The 17,154-nt window shown below is 39.0% G+C and overlaps 1 protein-coding gene across 3 annotated transcripts in view; it reads right to left on the bottom strand.

The window, feature by feature from the left end:
- Nucleotides 1-283: 283 nt before the first annotated feature.
- GALNT13 (polypeptide N-acetylgalactosaminyltransferase 13) overlaps nucleotides 284-17,154 on the bottom strand; it is a 344,283-nt gene continuing 327,412 nt past the window's right edge. For 2 of the 3 annotated variants that reach the window (XM_075933416.2, XM_075933417.2), the window contains 2 exons: nucleotides 12,377-12,575; nucleotides 284-5,443 (listed from right to left, as the gene is read on the bottom strand). In XM_075933416.2, coding sequence (XP_075789531.2) covers nucleotides 12,390-12,575 — 186 coding nt within the window. In that variant the 3' untranslated portion in view covers nucleotides 284-5,443; nucleotides 12,377-12,389. The remainder of the gene's footprint in view (nucleotides 5,444-12,376; nucleotides 12,576-17,154) is intronic. The other variant, XM_075933418.2, reaches the window with a different exon arrangement.

The following is a 17,154-nucleotide window of genomic DNA, read 5'->3' as shown; positions in this document are numbered from 1 at the left end:
GCTCCATATAGTTCAGCTTCCAGGACTGAGGTTTTGGTTAGTACCACATGTAAGGTGCTGGCCATCTGTGACTGGACAGTTCCTATGCACTTCTCTATTGTACACCATGCTACCAATAGCCACTCTGGATATTTCTGTGCAAATTTAGAATGTGGGTAAGGGAGCTTCAATAAAATTCTATGTATTTGAACATAACAGTCTAGTTCATAATATAGATCATCAATTGAACAGGAAAGACATAACTGTATATTTATAAAAAGAGAACATACACCAGAAGAAAACTAAACTGGTATATTTTTATTCTACAAAAATGTATAAATATTTAAATTTACAGCAAAGAGTAACATTAGACCATTAAATAACTGTTACAACATTTAAAATGTGTAATTCTTTATCCACAATCTACTTTTATAAATTTGAGTTTCTGTCTCAAGCACTTATTCAGGATGCTTTATAAGTGAGTCCTCTAAATAAACTGACACCCCAGCCTCTCTCTAGCTCAAAGAGAACAGAAAATACACAAGGGTCTATACTTTATAGATGCTTTTATTTTTTAACAGAGATTGATTTGTATACTTAAAATCATAATAGCTATGTTTGAAAATCAACACATTTATCAAGCTTCCTGAATACGTGCCATTGGAGAATGAAATGGGGACTTCAAGATATTTGAATGAGACTTGATTTAAGAAGTTATTGAATGTAAGAAAAACACTGACACTAAAATTCACATAACTTCGCTAAAACACATTTCTGGTGTTCATTCAACACCTTAAGATCATTCAATAGCTTATATTTAGTAGCAATTTAAACATGGTGTATTCCTACCAGATGTGTTCAGATACTGTACAGGATAGCAGCTGACTTATCTATTCCATATATTGAAATACAGGAAACAGAACAATGGTTAGTGATACACAAAGAGAATTCTGAAGTGATAGCTGTCACAATAGTTAATTAAATCTTTGATGGCTTCCTGAATTATGGGCATTAAAGATTTTCAGATGATAGATAAAATGCAAAAGGATTTGTGGATAGTGACATTTCCAACACTTAAGTCCTTTTTATTTCCCCACACTGTTCGTACCAGTGAAAACAATACAATCTATTTAATATCTTTACTCTTAAGCATCTGAACAAGAATTGCCTCATGTGAGACTGTATTCAGCATCTACAAATCAGATGCAACTAAAATTTGTGATCAGATATGATCTCTGCTTTCAAGTGTAAAATACGTAGGTTACCAGTACAATACTTGTCCTTTCTTTAAAATGTCATTCATGCTAGTTTGCAGTAAAACAAAAATCAAAGAAACTAACAAAAATTATTCCAAGAATAAGGACATTACATCAGTCCACAACAACCCTTCCAGTCAAAACTAACTTAATAAAACTGTCTTATTTCACTTCACATATTTTACAACAGTTCTCTCCTCTTCAAGTAATTCCTGAAGGTACAGGGGTAAAGAAAAACTGCAGTACTTTTGCCCTATTTACAGAAATAACTTGCCCTTCAAAATGCTCACTTTATCGAATGGTGTTAACACATTGCTCTAGACTTCTGTCCTGCTTTCATTCCCTGAAAGCAACTCTTGAAAAATATGAGAACTGGAATATCTGTTCCACTAATAATAATATAATATTTAGCATTTATATAGCTCTTAACATTTTGAACACGCTGTACAAACACTATTTGTTATTCTTCACAAGACCCTGGGAGATAGAAAAGAATTAGCTCCATTTCACAGATGGGGAAACAGATTCAGAGGTTAAGGTCTAATTTATTTTTCAAAAATATCCTTTAATTGTGGGTGCTTCAATCTTGGGTATCTCATTTTGGACACATCAAACTAATTCAACCATAATTAAAGACTGCTTTTGAATAATTTTGGCCTAAGTGAAATGCCAAGGCCTCACAGGAATTCAGTAGTAGAATTTGGAATTAGAACCTAGAAAGTTCCTATTCTTATGTTTACTTGACTAGCTTCAGTACAAAGGAAAGGAAATAGCATTTTACCTCTCAAATTGAATGAGAACTAATATGGTCCTTAAATATCTTAAGATCAACACAATAGTCACTTGGTGCATGGCAGGTCATCTCTCCTCATCCAAGTTGCTTATATTAGATTTCTTTCTGGTGGCTTATTTGGTTCCCTCTACTTTTACATAGGATGTAAACTTAGTGCTCAATCCCACTGAAGTGAAAGGGCATACTCACAATGAGCAAAGTTAAATATTTCAGATGTGCTTCCAGCTCATCTGAGGAAGTGGGGATTGCTCATGAAAGCTCATGATAGATATATATATGTCTCTAAGGTGCCACAGGACTACTCAGTTTTAACACTTCATAAGAGTTTGCAATATGGGGCCTATATTCAAGCTGTAATGCAATTCTGACAAGCCTTTGAACAACATTTCTGTTCTAAGCATCAGTATTCACTATCATCCATCAATCAGCATAAAATAAAATAAACAAATGTATTTTTTCTTTTTTCTAAGTCAAGCAGCTCATCTATAATATAGCAGTGCAACTGTTGATATAATCAAGGTGCATCAATTGTAATCAAGTAGTATAACAGTCAGAATTCATTGCCAGTCCACTTTATACAGAGAATAAGGTATTAAATACCGTAGTACTGCATGCCAAGCAAAGAAAGTTTCAAAAGTTTCATGATCTGTATTTGAAGCTCTGTTCTTGAAATCAATCTAGATATGATGCCAGTCCCTCATTACTTTCCAGTAATGTCAAGAATAACGTGCAATGAGAAATGGACAGTGCAACTTTACAAGTTGCAGTTAGATACGTGAGATATTATTTAATATGATATGTTAGAAGTTAAAAAAGATGGCAGGCACTACCATATGCACTCCTATAATACTGTTAAAGGGTGTTAAACATTCTCATTAGCACCACTATTGTTACAGCGATACTATCAAGGCAAGTAGCCAAATATTTCATCGATCAGCATGAATTTCTAAATAACTGTGTGTGTGGACCGAGAGACCTTTGAAAGGCGATGATTGAAAAAGCGATAATTTGTTCTGCATTAAGCTTGGCATTTAAATGATTTTGTTTGTGATTTTTTAATGTTCCTTTCATGTAGTAAAATTATAGCCGCGTTCAGTTTTGATAGCTGTTCAGTTACGATGTGAACAAATTGTGTGTGTGTGTATGTGTGTGTGTTAAAAAAGATATGAGGAATTGAAAAGCAGCTACTGTGAATGCATAGTAATGATTTTTCAAATTTAATATGCATTTGCTATTCATTTAATGATCCATATCAAGAAAATGTGCATGAAATATCAATCCATAGTATGCAAATACATGGCACTGTTAATATACATTCACCAAAGGAGCCAGTTCACACAAAATGAAGTCTGTTTCACCTTCCTGCTCCTAATAATGCAACAGGTTTTGTTTGATAAACTGTGGGTGGTTGGTAGAGATAGGATCTATCCCCTGGGTAGGATGTTTCTCATGTTGCTCAGCAGCCCTTCTGTGGTACTGGTTCTGTTGTACTGGGATCTCACAGGACTCCTATGCCCCTGGGCAAATGACATACATTAAGAACTGGGCTTGATTAGTTTAGAACAGAGAGGACTGAGAGAGGACTAGCTGTTTTCAAGTATTTAAAAGGCTGTTATAAGGAGGGAGAACAATTGTTCTCGTTGGCCCCTGAGGATAGGACAAGAAGCAATGGGCTTAAATTGCAGCAAGAGATATTTAGGTTGGACATCAGGAAAAACTTCTTGCCTGTCAGAGGGGTTAAACACTGGAATAAATTGCTTAAGGGGGTTTTAGAATCTCCATTACTGGATATATTTAAGAGCAGGTTAGACAGACACCTGTCAGGGATGATCTAGACAGTTCTTGGTCCTGTTGTGAAGGTAGGGGACTGGACCTCTCGAGATCCTTTCCAATTTTAGTATTCTATGATTCTATGATTAAGCCTGTTGCTCAAAGTCTAGCCACAGCATTTCTATAGGAGACCCATTATGTGGTGATATGCGCTGGTGGATTAGCTCAAATGTGTGTTATGAATATGTAGGAAAACAACACAAAACATTTTTGCAAACTCTTACTGTGTTGTTGATATGGCATTGGTTCCTATGAAGCCTATGAAGACTACAGCACATCAGCAGCACATTTTTAATACTCATGTTAAGAAAAAGAACAAAAGAAATTAAGACACAAACTATTATTTAAAAATATAAATAAGCATCTATCATAAACATATGAAAGCAAGAAAGTTCTGAGTTAGAGCTCAAACTCCATCCTTAGCCTGTCCCTTTATGCTCTGATATTGCAAAGATCTCCAAACTTTGGATGCCCTTGTATACATTAGACAGTCTGCTGCTACACTTATGCTCAAAACTAGGGGCTACAGATTGAGCTTCAGACTAGCTTTTCACTCAGATGGCCAAATTCTTCGATCAGTTCCATTCTCCACCCATGCAACCATTTAGGGTTAATGGAGGTGCACACTGGTAAATGAGGCCCATAGTGATTTCTATTCTGACTGTACAGAAATCATGGGTAATACCAATTTGCATTAATCTGGGTTAGTCATGTAAGTTGCCTACTTCTTAATATCATTCAAATGTCTTTTATTGAAGTTTCATTTGTTATACAGTTTCCGTTTTTACCGCATTCTTTGTTCAGTTTTGCTATTTTTAAAAGAACTGCTATGTATAGCAACTTCATTGTTCCTGGCACAACAAATGAAACATTCGTTATGTACAGTAAATGTACTGCTCGGTATCCATTTCAGTTTAATCCTTCATTGAGTACTAAATGACACAATATAGCAAAAAATATTCTCACCGTGTTGCTATGGAGGACCAGAACAAATTTATTAAATTTATAAATCTTTCACAATATAAGTTTGTGTCATAAGGCATTTTCATCATGTCACTTCCAAGCAACATTATGTGACATAACCAGAAACACCCTCCTCCTTTCCCCCCAAAAAAACCTTTTGATATTAGGCTCCAAGGTTTTTCTGGATATACTTTTCCAAATGTATCTGGCATTGATAGTAGCAGATAGTATGCTATTTATAGCTTCTAATGTGCTTCTTTTGAATGGACACAGCTTTCAAAGAGGCATGTGCAAGCATGCCATAACAAGCAAAAAAACAAATGACTTTGTTCTGACAGCTGGACTTCTCAGAGGGCTTCAAGGCCTTTCAGTTCACCAAGAACAAAGAAAGGAGAAGGAATATCCTTTCTTCTGATTTAGATAAGTGAAGAATGAAAGCCTAGACACCTTGCAAGGCCTGAAAGAACATGGGAAGTCTCATTTAGGCACCCAAGGTCATGTTACGTAGCAACCACTGTTGAGATCGACTTTCATTGCAGTCCTTCATGGTTGGAACCATTTTGTCCTCCTCAGACGGCTCATCAAGACACTGGTTGCTGTTGACATGCCGCAATGTGAGCCGCTGTAAAGTCAAACAAAAAGAAATGAAATAATTGCTTAAAGATTATTAAACATTCTGTTCACAACATTAATTATTTCCCTCTTAATCTAGCTATTCTAGATGTTCCAAGAAAGGAGCATTTCATCCTCATCAAATATTCCTGTGCCAACCACCACGTGGTCACTACCACTTGCACAGCTTTATCACACAGTGAATGCTAATACAATGCCACCAGGCGGAACTGAACCTGGAATCTCTGGAACTCAGTGTCCCTACAGTGCTAAAAGCCAGCTGGCTCTCAACAGCTGGCTCAGCTGGCTGGTGCTCTGTAGAACACCCTCATTCTTTCTCTCTGCAAGTGGTCTAAGTGCCACTGCGTGGGACAGTACATTCCACCTCGTAGGTAAGTGGGTTACATTAACACCTTGTATCACATCACTTTTCACATTTCTGATGGAAGTAAAGGGCTTACCTTCCTTAAATGTTATGGCTTTGACTCACACTTAAAGTGAGGCACTGTGATGTATGGGTAAAAAATATACAGAAAAGGTTCCAATTAATGCAAGTGAATATTATTACAGAACTATTATGTTTAAGTTCAAGAAATCAAAGGTCTAGAGGTTCAGTCTAGACCAAGTCCTGCCCTACCTTTTTATTCTCCTCACCTTTAAATTTGTGGAGATTATAGTGTTTGCACCTGAGGGTAGATGTTACACACATCAATGGTAAACCATTGCTTCAAAACTGAGTCCTTAAAATATTTTTTTCAGTTCTATTCTTAAAAAAATGTTAGCAATGCAATCACACTGCAGTAACATTATTAGCACTATTATATTATTGAGTGGAAACCCCAAGGCCAGAAAAGCAACTCAACATGCCAGGGTAAATTTCCCTTTATTGCAGTGCTGTTCAATTTGCATTCCCCCAAGGATTTGACTTGATATAACTGTGGTGGGTCTTTGGTTATGGGGTTAGTCAAGGTAATGACAGGCAACTAGATTTGGCAGCATTCTTTCACACACTGATAGGGAGCAAACATTGTCGTGATGGCAGTCACTGAAAGTGCAGTATGGCTCCAAGCCTATTCTATCCAGGAAATGTTCCCCTCCCTCGCCTTTCACAGGAATCTGCCAATGAAGAACTCTGAGATGGAAATTATTTGGGGAAGCAGAAAAATCAGCCCCAAAAGTACATGATCAGTCAAAAGAGGGGTATTTTCTATATACTCAAATCTGTATTTGATTTCTGATTGCAACAGACTGATCTTGGTTCATAGTTTATCAAGACAACACCATGGGTACGTCTAGACTACAGGCTTTTGTCGACAGAAGTTTTGTCGACAGATACTGTTGACAAAGCTTCTGTCGACAAAGAGCGTCTAGACTACATCCAGTTCTGTCGACAAAGCAAGCTGCTTTGTTGACATGACAGTGTAGACGCAAAGGACAGTGTAGATGCAATAAAGCCTTCTGTCGTCAGAACTCTGTTGACAAAAGGCGTTATTCCTCATAGAATGAGGTTTGAATGAGGTTATTCCTTGTAGAACTGCTGTATGTCAACAGAACTCAGTGGCAAGATCTCAGCATTGGGTCCTCAAGAGAGTGCTGAGGTCATTTTCCATATAATTCCCAAAGGAGTGAGAAAGGTATATGCAGGTATAGTTTTGTTGACAAAAGTGCACTTTTGTCAACAAAACCCTGTAGTCTAGACACACCTCATGTGTACAATGTTGCTTATACACACACATATACTTGAGCAAGAGATAAACTAGGTACACTTCAAATTTGTTATATGAGTAAGCATACAAAGTACTGGAGACTCTGTATTACAGTACCTCCAAAGGAAAGCAAGGAGCTTTCCTCTTTCCTCCCTTGAAATCTGTACACATTATTTTTAAATATGGAGCATCTACCTATCTAAAACTCGTATATATCCTTTGTTGGGAGAGCCAAAGGAAGCTAAAACAAAGCATTAGGAAACTGCTGTATTTATTAAAGAACTTGTTACTAGTTCTGAAACACCTTGTATTGTATCCACAGATGGGATAACATTCCAGAGTAAACCTTTATCTCCATGTAAATACACCCTAAATTCCTCATCTGCAGGAGAATTATATAACCCATATATTAAAATATACAGTAACAATCCCTGACTCTAATGTTGTAGAACAGCAGTGTCAGCCATATGACCCAAGGTGAAATTTAATCTGTCCTTCCAAGAGATTTAACGCCAACTCATCTGTCCCCCACAGCAATGGCATTCATCATGTAAATTTTATTCAAGCGCCTTGCTCCAGAATTTATTAGAACACTGGGTTATTGGATAAAATACCATTCCTTCCCCTCCCCCAAACATGTTCATTATTTAAAAGCAGCTTGAGATCTATCGACCAATCATTATATCATGTAATGTTAATTATCAGTAGCCTTTCGAGGTTAATGTTTGTCATGAACTCAATTCTTCTCCAGTAAAAGCCCCTCTGTTTACTGAAGTACATGACAGAAAAGTATTCTTTGGTTTCTGAAAAAAATTTAAGGCTTCTTCCCCCTTTTTGCTCTACAGTATTGCAGAGCCCATTCTGAAATGCTTATGTGATGTGGTCAAAGAAGGCTAAAGCCATTCAACTTTATAGCAGCTAAGGGATAGATTATGACTAACCTTAATGAGGCCACACATGAGAAACAGAGGTGTAGGATCCTTTTCTCTATGGCTGGCAAGATCTCAGCATTGGGTCTTCAAGAGAGTGCTGAGGTCATTTTCCATATAATTCCCAAGGGAGCGAGAAAGGATTTGGCTAGCAGTAGTCTGGCCCAATGGGACGGGAAGGAATAAACTGCAGCTCGATAAAGTCAGTAGGAAATTACCCCCCGCAACTCCCCCCCCCCACACACACACACTGTCAGGAATCAGGGCCTGCAGGGTCCTCAGTCTGCAAGCAGAGCCTGCAACAAAAAAATGGTGGCCAAGGGGCATCGCTGACCTGGAATAGGTAGCCTGACTAGCTATACTGCCTGACTAATGTGAAGAGTCAGCAGACTGGCTCTTGAGCCCAGCAGCAGAAGCTCAGGGGCTGCTCAAAACTGGTCTGTGACTGTGTCCCACTCCAGATAACCCAGTTCTGACCCTCAGCTCTGTCATTCACCTGGACTCAGATGTCAGCTCTGACCCATGAGTGTGATGCTGAATCTAGCCATTAGGCTGGAATGCCCACATCCCTATCACTGACATAGAGCACAACCAAGGTGCCCAGGAGGAATTTTTCCTCTGAGATACAATGCCTCCAGAACTGGTGCAGCCAAGTAGTGCCTTTCACTCGCAGTGCACAAGATGCACAATCTAGCCCCAAATTCCTCCTGTTAAATGTAACTCTTAGAAGGTGTCCAACACATCAGGAAACACACAATCATTGTGATTCAGACCATTTACTTTGTGCTTTTGGAATGTAAAACCCTTTCCTGGAGAATAAAAACAGCCCTACTGTGACTCTGACTTGTGGACAATCCCAAAGGAGAGACTAATCTAAGAATATGTCCTCACTACACCCCCCTCTCCAAAAAAGTGTTAGTTAACCAGAATGAAAACAGAGGTGAAGACAGAGCAATTCATCTCCTAATTTAGGTTAGTAGCTTGGGCTCAACTCTAGCTTCCCTATAGACTTCAACTAAAGCTGCTAACTTGAGTTGAAAGCTGAACTGATGTTTCTACACTGCTGTTTTAACTTGATTTAGCTACTACAAGTTAGTAAGTGAGTTAAAAAAAACACTCCTTTTTGCTATGGAGACTTATCTTGGGAAACAAATGATCCTGCTCAACCATTTCTTCCCAGAAAAGTACACACAAAGCTTTGAATAAGTTGCATTGTCTTATTTTAAATGAGTGGGTGGATAAATGAACTATCATTCAAAGCTACATCTAAATTGCTATCTGGAAGTCTGTGTATTGTATGCTGTCTGCTGCAGTAATCAGTGTACCAGAGCTCCTTCTGTGGCAACCAATGTATCTCATAGATGCTTGCTACTTAATACAAATCCAGCAGTAGGTAATATTTTACATGGGTGCTTTTCAAACGTATGGTTCCCAAAGTGCTTTATGAAAACTAGCATTTTCATACACCACCTCTGGATTGCAGAGAAGAGAGTGGCAATCAAGTGGAGTGTGTGTATTGAAGGGCACATGCAAGAAGTTTTAGGCAAGCCCCATGGCATATAAGATATGCAATAGAAACATAAGTGTCTACATGAAGCAATTAAAATCTGTTTTAAAGTCCTATCTAAAAGACCCTCACACATTAAACTGCATTCTCAGTGTATTTGCCTCGGAAATATGAAGGGCTGAGTCAGTCCTGCTGAAATCCAAACTTAGTTCTAGGGATGTTGGATATTTCCAAGGCCAAAGGCAAGCCCCACAGCTCAGGTTCAATGTGTGAAGGTCCAGGTGAGCTGACACAGCAGCTGGAAAATGTGGTGGGACTGTATCCAGCTTTTTATTGGGACACAAAGGGCTGGATAGTTGGTGGCAACATCATTACTGAGGATGAAAACTGTTATTGGGTAGAGGAATGGAGACCAGGCAAGAGTAATTCTCCCCATGGGGCAAAACTGTAAAAAGAGAGACATCTGGTAGGTGGTAGGATATCTCTAGAAGCTAGACCACATTGATTAAGGGACCTCATGAATTTAGGCTGCAAGGTAATAATAATTTACTGGTTAATCACAGCAATGAAATTATAACCAATGGTCTTTAATTCAGAGAGCTGTATTTTATTCTGCATGTTCCTTGGGTGGCCTCAGAAACCACAGAGTGACATGCTGTCAATTTCAGTATATCCTTGCCAATTCAGTTTGTTTAAAATGTTTTTAGATGCTATTTCTCCAAAGACTTGAGCAAGACCTGTAATTATATTACCCAAACATCTCTCCTCTCCATTGCAGAAGATATTAATTCACTGTTCATGTTGGATTGACATATGTCACATTTCAACATTTTATGCAGCACATAATTTCTCCTGGGACTATTCTTTAAGAAAAGCTTTCCCAGAGGCCTGCTCCTCAGTTCAAAACAAACTGTTACACAATTCCCAAAGAAAGGCCTACATCTGTTTTACTAAATCATTCAGGGCCATTTAATACTCGCTCAGCACTGTGAGATAAGCCATCTTTTGCTAATCACAAGAGGAAAGATAGTAATGTTAACAGAAGTTGCTTGTTTATTAAATAACCCTCTTCAAAGCATTAAAGATATTTGACTTATATGTTTTTAAGATCAATTAAGCTGCTCCCATTCTCTACTATAAACAGTAATGCAAAGAAGCATATAAATGATACTGCTGCCTCCATCAGTTGCTCCTTTTTATTCAGTGTAGAATTTCATATAAGACTAGCATAACATTGAGCTTTCCAATTGTCTCCTAAAAGCATTTTTCTCCACTGTATCATTATTAATGCTATTACAGAAAATGCTCCTTTGTTTTGAAAGCAATCAATTACTCTGGGTAAAATAAGACACATACAAAACAATCTGGAATTTCCTTTTATATCCAGCATCAGAATGATTACACTGAAGTAGCTTTAGTTATAAAAACACTCTGAAACAGAGCAATCCTCTGTGTTTTCTTACTCACCAAGTATAGGTAAATAAATATCTTCTGATGAGCATACAATTCACTTGCATTATGACAAACACAATACAATTAAAACTGGAGATCCTTTTATCCTAGCAGCTCTAACATATAATTATAAATATCAAAGTGATGGGAAAATAGTTAAGTATTATCAAACTGCTTAGAGGAAATGATTATTATGAATCATTTTATCTGAAAAAGATACCAATGAAATGTTATTTAAATGAAAGGTGAATTAACATTTAGAAATATTTTAAGACATAATCATGAGAAAAACAATTTCAGTGTTTGTTTGTTTTTTTGCTATATAGATGTTTACAGTATATACTGAGAAACTGTATCTCAGCATACTACTAAATAGCCAATGCATCACAAAAAATATTTTGCTCTGAACTATTTATTTTGTTAATGGACCATATACCTCACACTACGTTCTGCTCACTCACAAACAGTATACACTATACAACTTTAATTTTTTTCACAAAAATGAAAATTAACTCTCTCCAAAGACAATCTCAGAAACAAGATTCTCCCAGAATATTATTTTAAAACAAGATACTTAAACATAAATGGATAAAATTCTGGAACCTATATTCAGATAACACTTCTATCAATGCTATGACTCTGATTCTGGAGACTCCAACGAACATAATTTTAAACACATGAGCTGTGTCAGAGGGTAAAATGGGAATGTTGCCATTGATTTCAATGTGGCCAGAACTTCACCCATAGACTTCAAATATATTACGCTTATGGTTAAAGGGAAGCATATCCGCATTCATAGGGTATGAGGTGCATGTAAGAAATTAGGCTTAAATCCTGAAAATTAATGTAAGTGGCCCAACTTCTTCTGATAGGACTACTTAGTGAATAAGGCAAGGAACATTTAGCATATTTGCTCAGTCATGTATGACTCAGTCAATGGCAAATGGTTGCTTACGTTTTCCATTAAAAGTAGATTACATTTTGCTAAATGGAAACACATTAAAAAATATGAGTTTCTGAACATATCCATCTGTCACAGAGATCATATTTTCATAATTAGCAGTACTTGTGTAGGTTGGAATACACATCTATAAAAGGATCCAGATCCTTAGATGGCGTAAATTGTTAAAGTGCCATTGAAATCAATGGAACAGCAATCTGGCCCCAGATATTTAAAGTTGCATTTAGGTGATAAAAATCAATACTAATTTTTCTCTACAAAATAACAATAGTAATGAATATAGCAACAAAAAAGGAAGGGAGATGAGATAACAGGTAGAAAATGGAAGACAGTATTATTCAGAGAAAATCATGATTGAAATACATTTATTTCACTCTTCAATACCAACCTCGAATAATTTGCTAAAGGAAATAATCAGTGGGGCTGTAAAAAATATTCCTAAAAACTTCCAGCCTTGTGTAGTTTCTTATCATCCACATTTGCAAAGGGCTCCCATTACAAGTCTCCACGGTGGGACCATGGGTGCCATCCTCTATTTTGCTTATTGTCAGACACGATTGGGTGATTATATGAAGAAAGGTGTGGGTCTGTGTGACAGAAAAATTGTAAAAGCAAATATAAAGAGAGGAAAAACAAATAAAGGATGATTAGTGAAGTGTTCTATTATGCATCTACAACGGTATAACTGGGAAATTATGATAAGGCAATATTCTCATCTAACTGCATTTGTGAGCACTATTCCTACTGTTGGAGGATATACTTAAAACTTACAGTGTTTGGATAGTTTTAACCCAAAATGTGAATGTGCACAACCACAAGTTCAGGGTCAGATCCATCATGAGGCTCTGGATCAGTACATACTTCCAGTGGGACTTTTCTTGATCTCAAGGGACCAGTCCACATAAAGCTCCATGCAGGAACAAGGAATTGGTGCAAGTGAACTGGGAGCAATTACCACAAGGCACAAATAATAGAACAAAATGTTTGACAATGCTGGGCAAGGGGTGTGCTGAGAACGTTGCTCACTACACTTATTTCACTCGTTTTCCCTCCCCCAAGCCACATTTTTTTGTTTTATGTTTTTTTGTGAGTTAACATGTAGAAAATGGAAGACAGCATCCTGGTGTCTCTACATATGCTAAGAGGAAAGTTGTTTTTTTTTAATTGCATGTGTGCCCTGTGCTTGGTGCAGTGGGTCCTGATCCATGATTACTACTGAAATGTAAATAATAAATACTATAATGAATGCACATGTTTCACATAAAAATGTTAGACAATAAGAATTTGACTATCAGGCGTATTTTCAATTCCTTGCCCCTATATTTCCATATAAAATCAAAATCATAGTCAAACAAAATAGGAAAGATACATTATGGCAGAATTTAGCCTGTGAACAACAGCAGGACATACTATAAAGCTCTTTATCACAGGCCCATATGCAGGAATTTCTGTGGGGGCTGCTGTTTTTGTAAATGTGGACTGCAATTTTTTCCAAAAGGAGTTCAAAATAGTCATGCAATAAGTGTACATGAGAGGTTAATGGAAAACTGGAGTGGAAAGAGTGATTATGAAAATGGTTTTGTTATAACATACTAAACATGTTTACAGCAATTATAGTTTTATAGAAATTATCTTCTGGGATCATGATGGGCAATGCTGCTGCCATGGCCCCCTGCTCCCTCAGTCACCTCTGCTTGCTGCTGCTCTGCCTGGCCAGTGCTGGGTGAGGCTTCCAGCCAGCAGGGCTGGACCAGGGCTACTCCTCATGCGTGGAGAGTACTGTCCCCCCAGGCCTGCTGCATTGCCATCAGTCCTGTCCTCCCATTGCCCTGCAACATAGTGCTCTCCCCTTGCCCTAGCACAGTGGTTCTCAAACTTTTTGGTCTGTGACACACCTGGCTCAATGCAAACCTTTCCCTCGACCACCAGTTGCTAATGGAAACTTGTTGTTAATTACATAATTATGCCCAAGCCATTTTGCTAGTGCTGCAGCAAGGGAAAAGAGTTTAATTTAACCAGAAAGAAAGGAAATACTAATTTAAATTATTAAATTGACTGAGTGCTTTACCTTTCTCGTGTTAGTTTATCAAACTTCATTTTAAATAAAGTAAAATATTAATATATGTCCAACACAAAAGGTTCCCATGTTTTCTTTATTTATGATGGGGTGGGGAAACTTTTTTGGATCGGGAGCCACTGGCCCACAGAAAAATCAGTTGGGGACCACACAAGTGTGAAGAAACCCCTCCCCTCCAAAACCCCTCAGTGATGTGGCCCCTCAACTAAGACACTCCTCTGGTATTCTAGCCCCACTGAGGGAGGGGGAAAGGACGGAGGACTGAGATTTGGGGCTTCCCATAAGCCAGATTCATTCTTCTGAAGTTCCAGGGTTAGTAGATTTTGTGGACCCCTAAGCTCTGGGATAGGGACAAAATGGGGGGTTCAGTGTGCAGGACAGTGAGAGGAATGGGCTGTCTGGAAGTAGGGTGTTTGGCCAGGTGGAGGGGACAAAGGGGGCAAGGTGCAGTGTCTGGCCAGGAGGGAGGGTGCAGGAGTGGGCCAGGGGTAGGGTGTCTGCCTAGGGGGAAGGGTCCAGGAGCAAGGGAGGGTGCAGGAGCCAGGTGGAGGCAGGGTGTCTGGCAGGGCAGAGGGTGCAGAGCAAGGGGGATGCAGGGGCAGGGTGTCTGACTAGAGGGGAGGGGCAGGTGGGGGGTGCAGAGTCTGGGCATATGAGGGTATGTGAGGGGGCCTTACTTGCCTTCACACCACCTACTGCTGCTCCCACTGGCCAGATTTCGGAAGGTGGAAGGGCAGGGCTGGAGCCCCAGCATAGGCTCAGAAAATGGGGGCTGAGCTCAAGCCGTGGACCACAAGGAAGCCAGCCGTGGAACCCCCTCTTGCTTCCTTGGGGGACCATAGAGAGATATGTTCGCATCCTTAGCACCTCCTTGGGTACAGACCTGTATCTAGTAGCTTGTATTAAATTGCTGACAATTTTGGCACATTATTATGAAAAATTTATATTTTCCCATAATTCACCATTTCAGTGGTGCTCAACAAGGAGCTTTATAGAGATGTTATTCTATGTAACTAATGCACTGAATATTTATTTCCTTCTAACTCATGCTAGCATGTGTTGTCCCTCTGTAACAAACTCATGAGGGTTTTAGCAGAGTTCATACTTCAGAGATTTGCCAATCAATACAACAGTGAGACCACACAACCTCAGTCCAGGTTTAATGTATTTTGCAAACCTGGAGGGAGGATGTTTACAAAGTGCAGTATTCAGAGATTCCTGCCTCCTTCTCATACGGCTTTGTTGCTTTCAACTCAACCTAATGTCTACTAGATTGCTAGACTGACCTTAGCTCCTGTCATCCTGTTGTGGGGAAAAGAGCAACCCTTCCTGCCAAAGACTCACAATAACCTCTGGTGAGATGGATTCTTTGTTTTGACCACAATCAGTCAAAGCTCAGTGAATTTTGCTACATTTCACTTCTAATACTTGTTCTGTTTTAATTTAAAATGCAAAACTCAAGTTGGTATGAAATCACAGGAGGGAACCATCCTGAAATCCTAAACTTATGACCTACACATTTTTGGATGAATGAACAAGGTATCCTTTTTTTGAACAAATAAGAGAATTTAACTTTTGCTGGGAGGAAAATTTTCATGAATAGCTCCTACAGATTTATAAAAGTTGCATGTTGAATCTAAAGGACCACAGCCTTTTGCAAATCTGTATAGAGAGTTTTATGTACGTAGAGTTCAACCAGCTGCTTTAAATTTTTTCACTTGAATTAAAACAGAATAGAGTAAAGCAACTTTTTAATGTCTTGAACCAATATACATTGGATCTGTACAATATACAGACTTTATATAGACTCTGCGATGTAACTGCAGGGTTTTTTAAAATTAGTTTAATGCTAGTAGGAAATGCTGTCATTAAAAACGGAAAGAGCAGCACTCAAAGAAAGAAAAGGTTACTTGCCTTGTAACTGTTGTTCTTTGAGATGTGTTGCTCATGTCCACTACAATCAGGTGTGTGCACGCCGCATGCATGGAGTTTTAGAGCTTTTTTTCTTAGCAGTATCCATAGGGCCAGCACAGGGAACCCACTGGAGTGGCACCGGCATATCGGTGCATATATACCCCTGCTGGCCCCTCACCCCCTCAGTTCCTTCTTGCCTAATAGCTCCGATGAAGGGGAGGTGGGTGAGATTTGGAATGGACATGAGCAATACATCTCGAAGAACAACAGTTACGAGGTAAGTAACCTTTTCTTCTTCTTCGAGTGCTTGCTCATGTCCATTCCAATCAGGTGATTCCCAAGCCAAAGGCCAGACGGTGGGGTCAGAGAGTAACAACGTCTATTTGGCCACAGATTGCAACATCGCCCTGCCTACTGATGCATCTTCCTTGGCGTGTTGTGTAATCGCATAATGTTCCGAAAAGGTATGGACTGAAGACCATGTGGCTGCCCTACAGATGTCAGTGATTGACACCTGAGCCAAGAACGCCACGGATGCCACCTGCACGCTTGTGAAATGTGCCATCAGTGCGGGGAAGGGGGGTGGTTTCTTTAGCATGGTAGCATTCTTTAATACAGGAGGTAATCCATGAAGATAGGCACTGGGCCGAAATAAGGGATCCTTTTATTCACTCCATGATGGAAATAAAAAGCCGTACAGATTTATGAAAGTTGTTTATCCTATGTAAAAAGTTATGGACCTCCTCACATCTAGACAGTGCAAAGTCTGCTCCCTAGGTGAAGAATGAGGCTTAGGGAAAAGCACAGGCAGGAAAATGTCCTGGGATGTATGGAAGTAGGATAGCACTTTGGGAAGAAAGGCCGGGTGAGGTCGTAATAGGACTTTATCTTTGAAAAAGACTGTATACGGTGGCTCTGAGGTCAGCACTCAGAGCTCTGATACCCTTCTAGCCAAGGTTATCGCTACCAAGAACGCTACCTTCCATGATAGGTGTAATTAATTAATATTAGCGAATTAATTGTTTTAGCGAACAAGTGGCTAGAGGCTCAAATGGAGGTCACATGAGACCCTTAAGGACCACATTAAGGTCCCATGGTGGAACCGTGGTGCGTGTACCTGGTAACAGTCTGTCACTCCCTTCCATGAATCTCTTTACCATGTGATTGGTGAATAC

This window comes from Pelodiscus sinensis, chromosome 7 (assembly GCF_052426305.1).
Source record: "Pelodiscus sinensis isolate ZL-2025 chromosome 7, ASM5242630v1, whole genome shotgun sequence".
Taxonomy (NCBI): domain Eukaryota; kingdom Metazoa; phylum Chordata; order Testudines; family Trionychidae; genus Pelodiscus; species Pelodiscus sinensis.
Note: the sequence above shows the minus strand (reverse complement) of the source record. Positions and strands in the feature narration are given on the sequence as shown.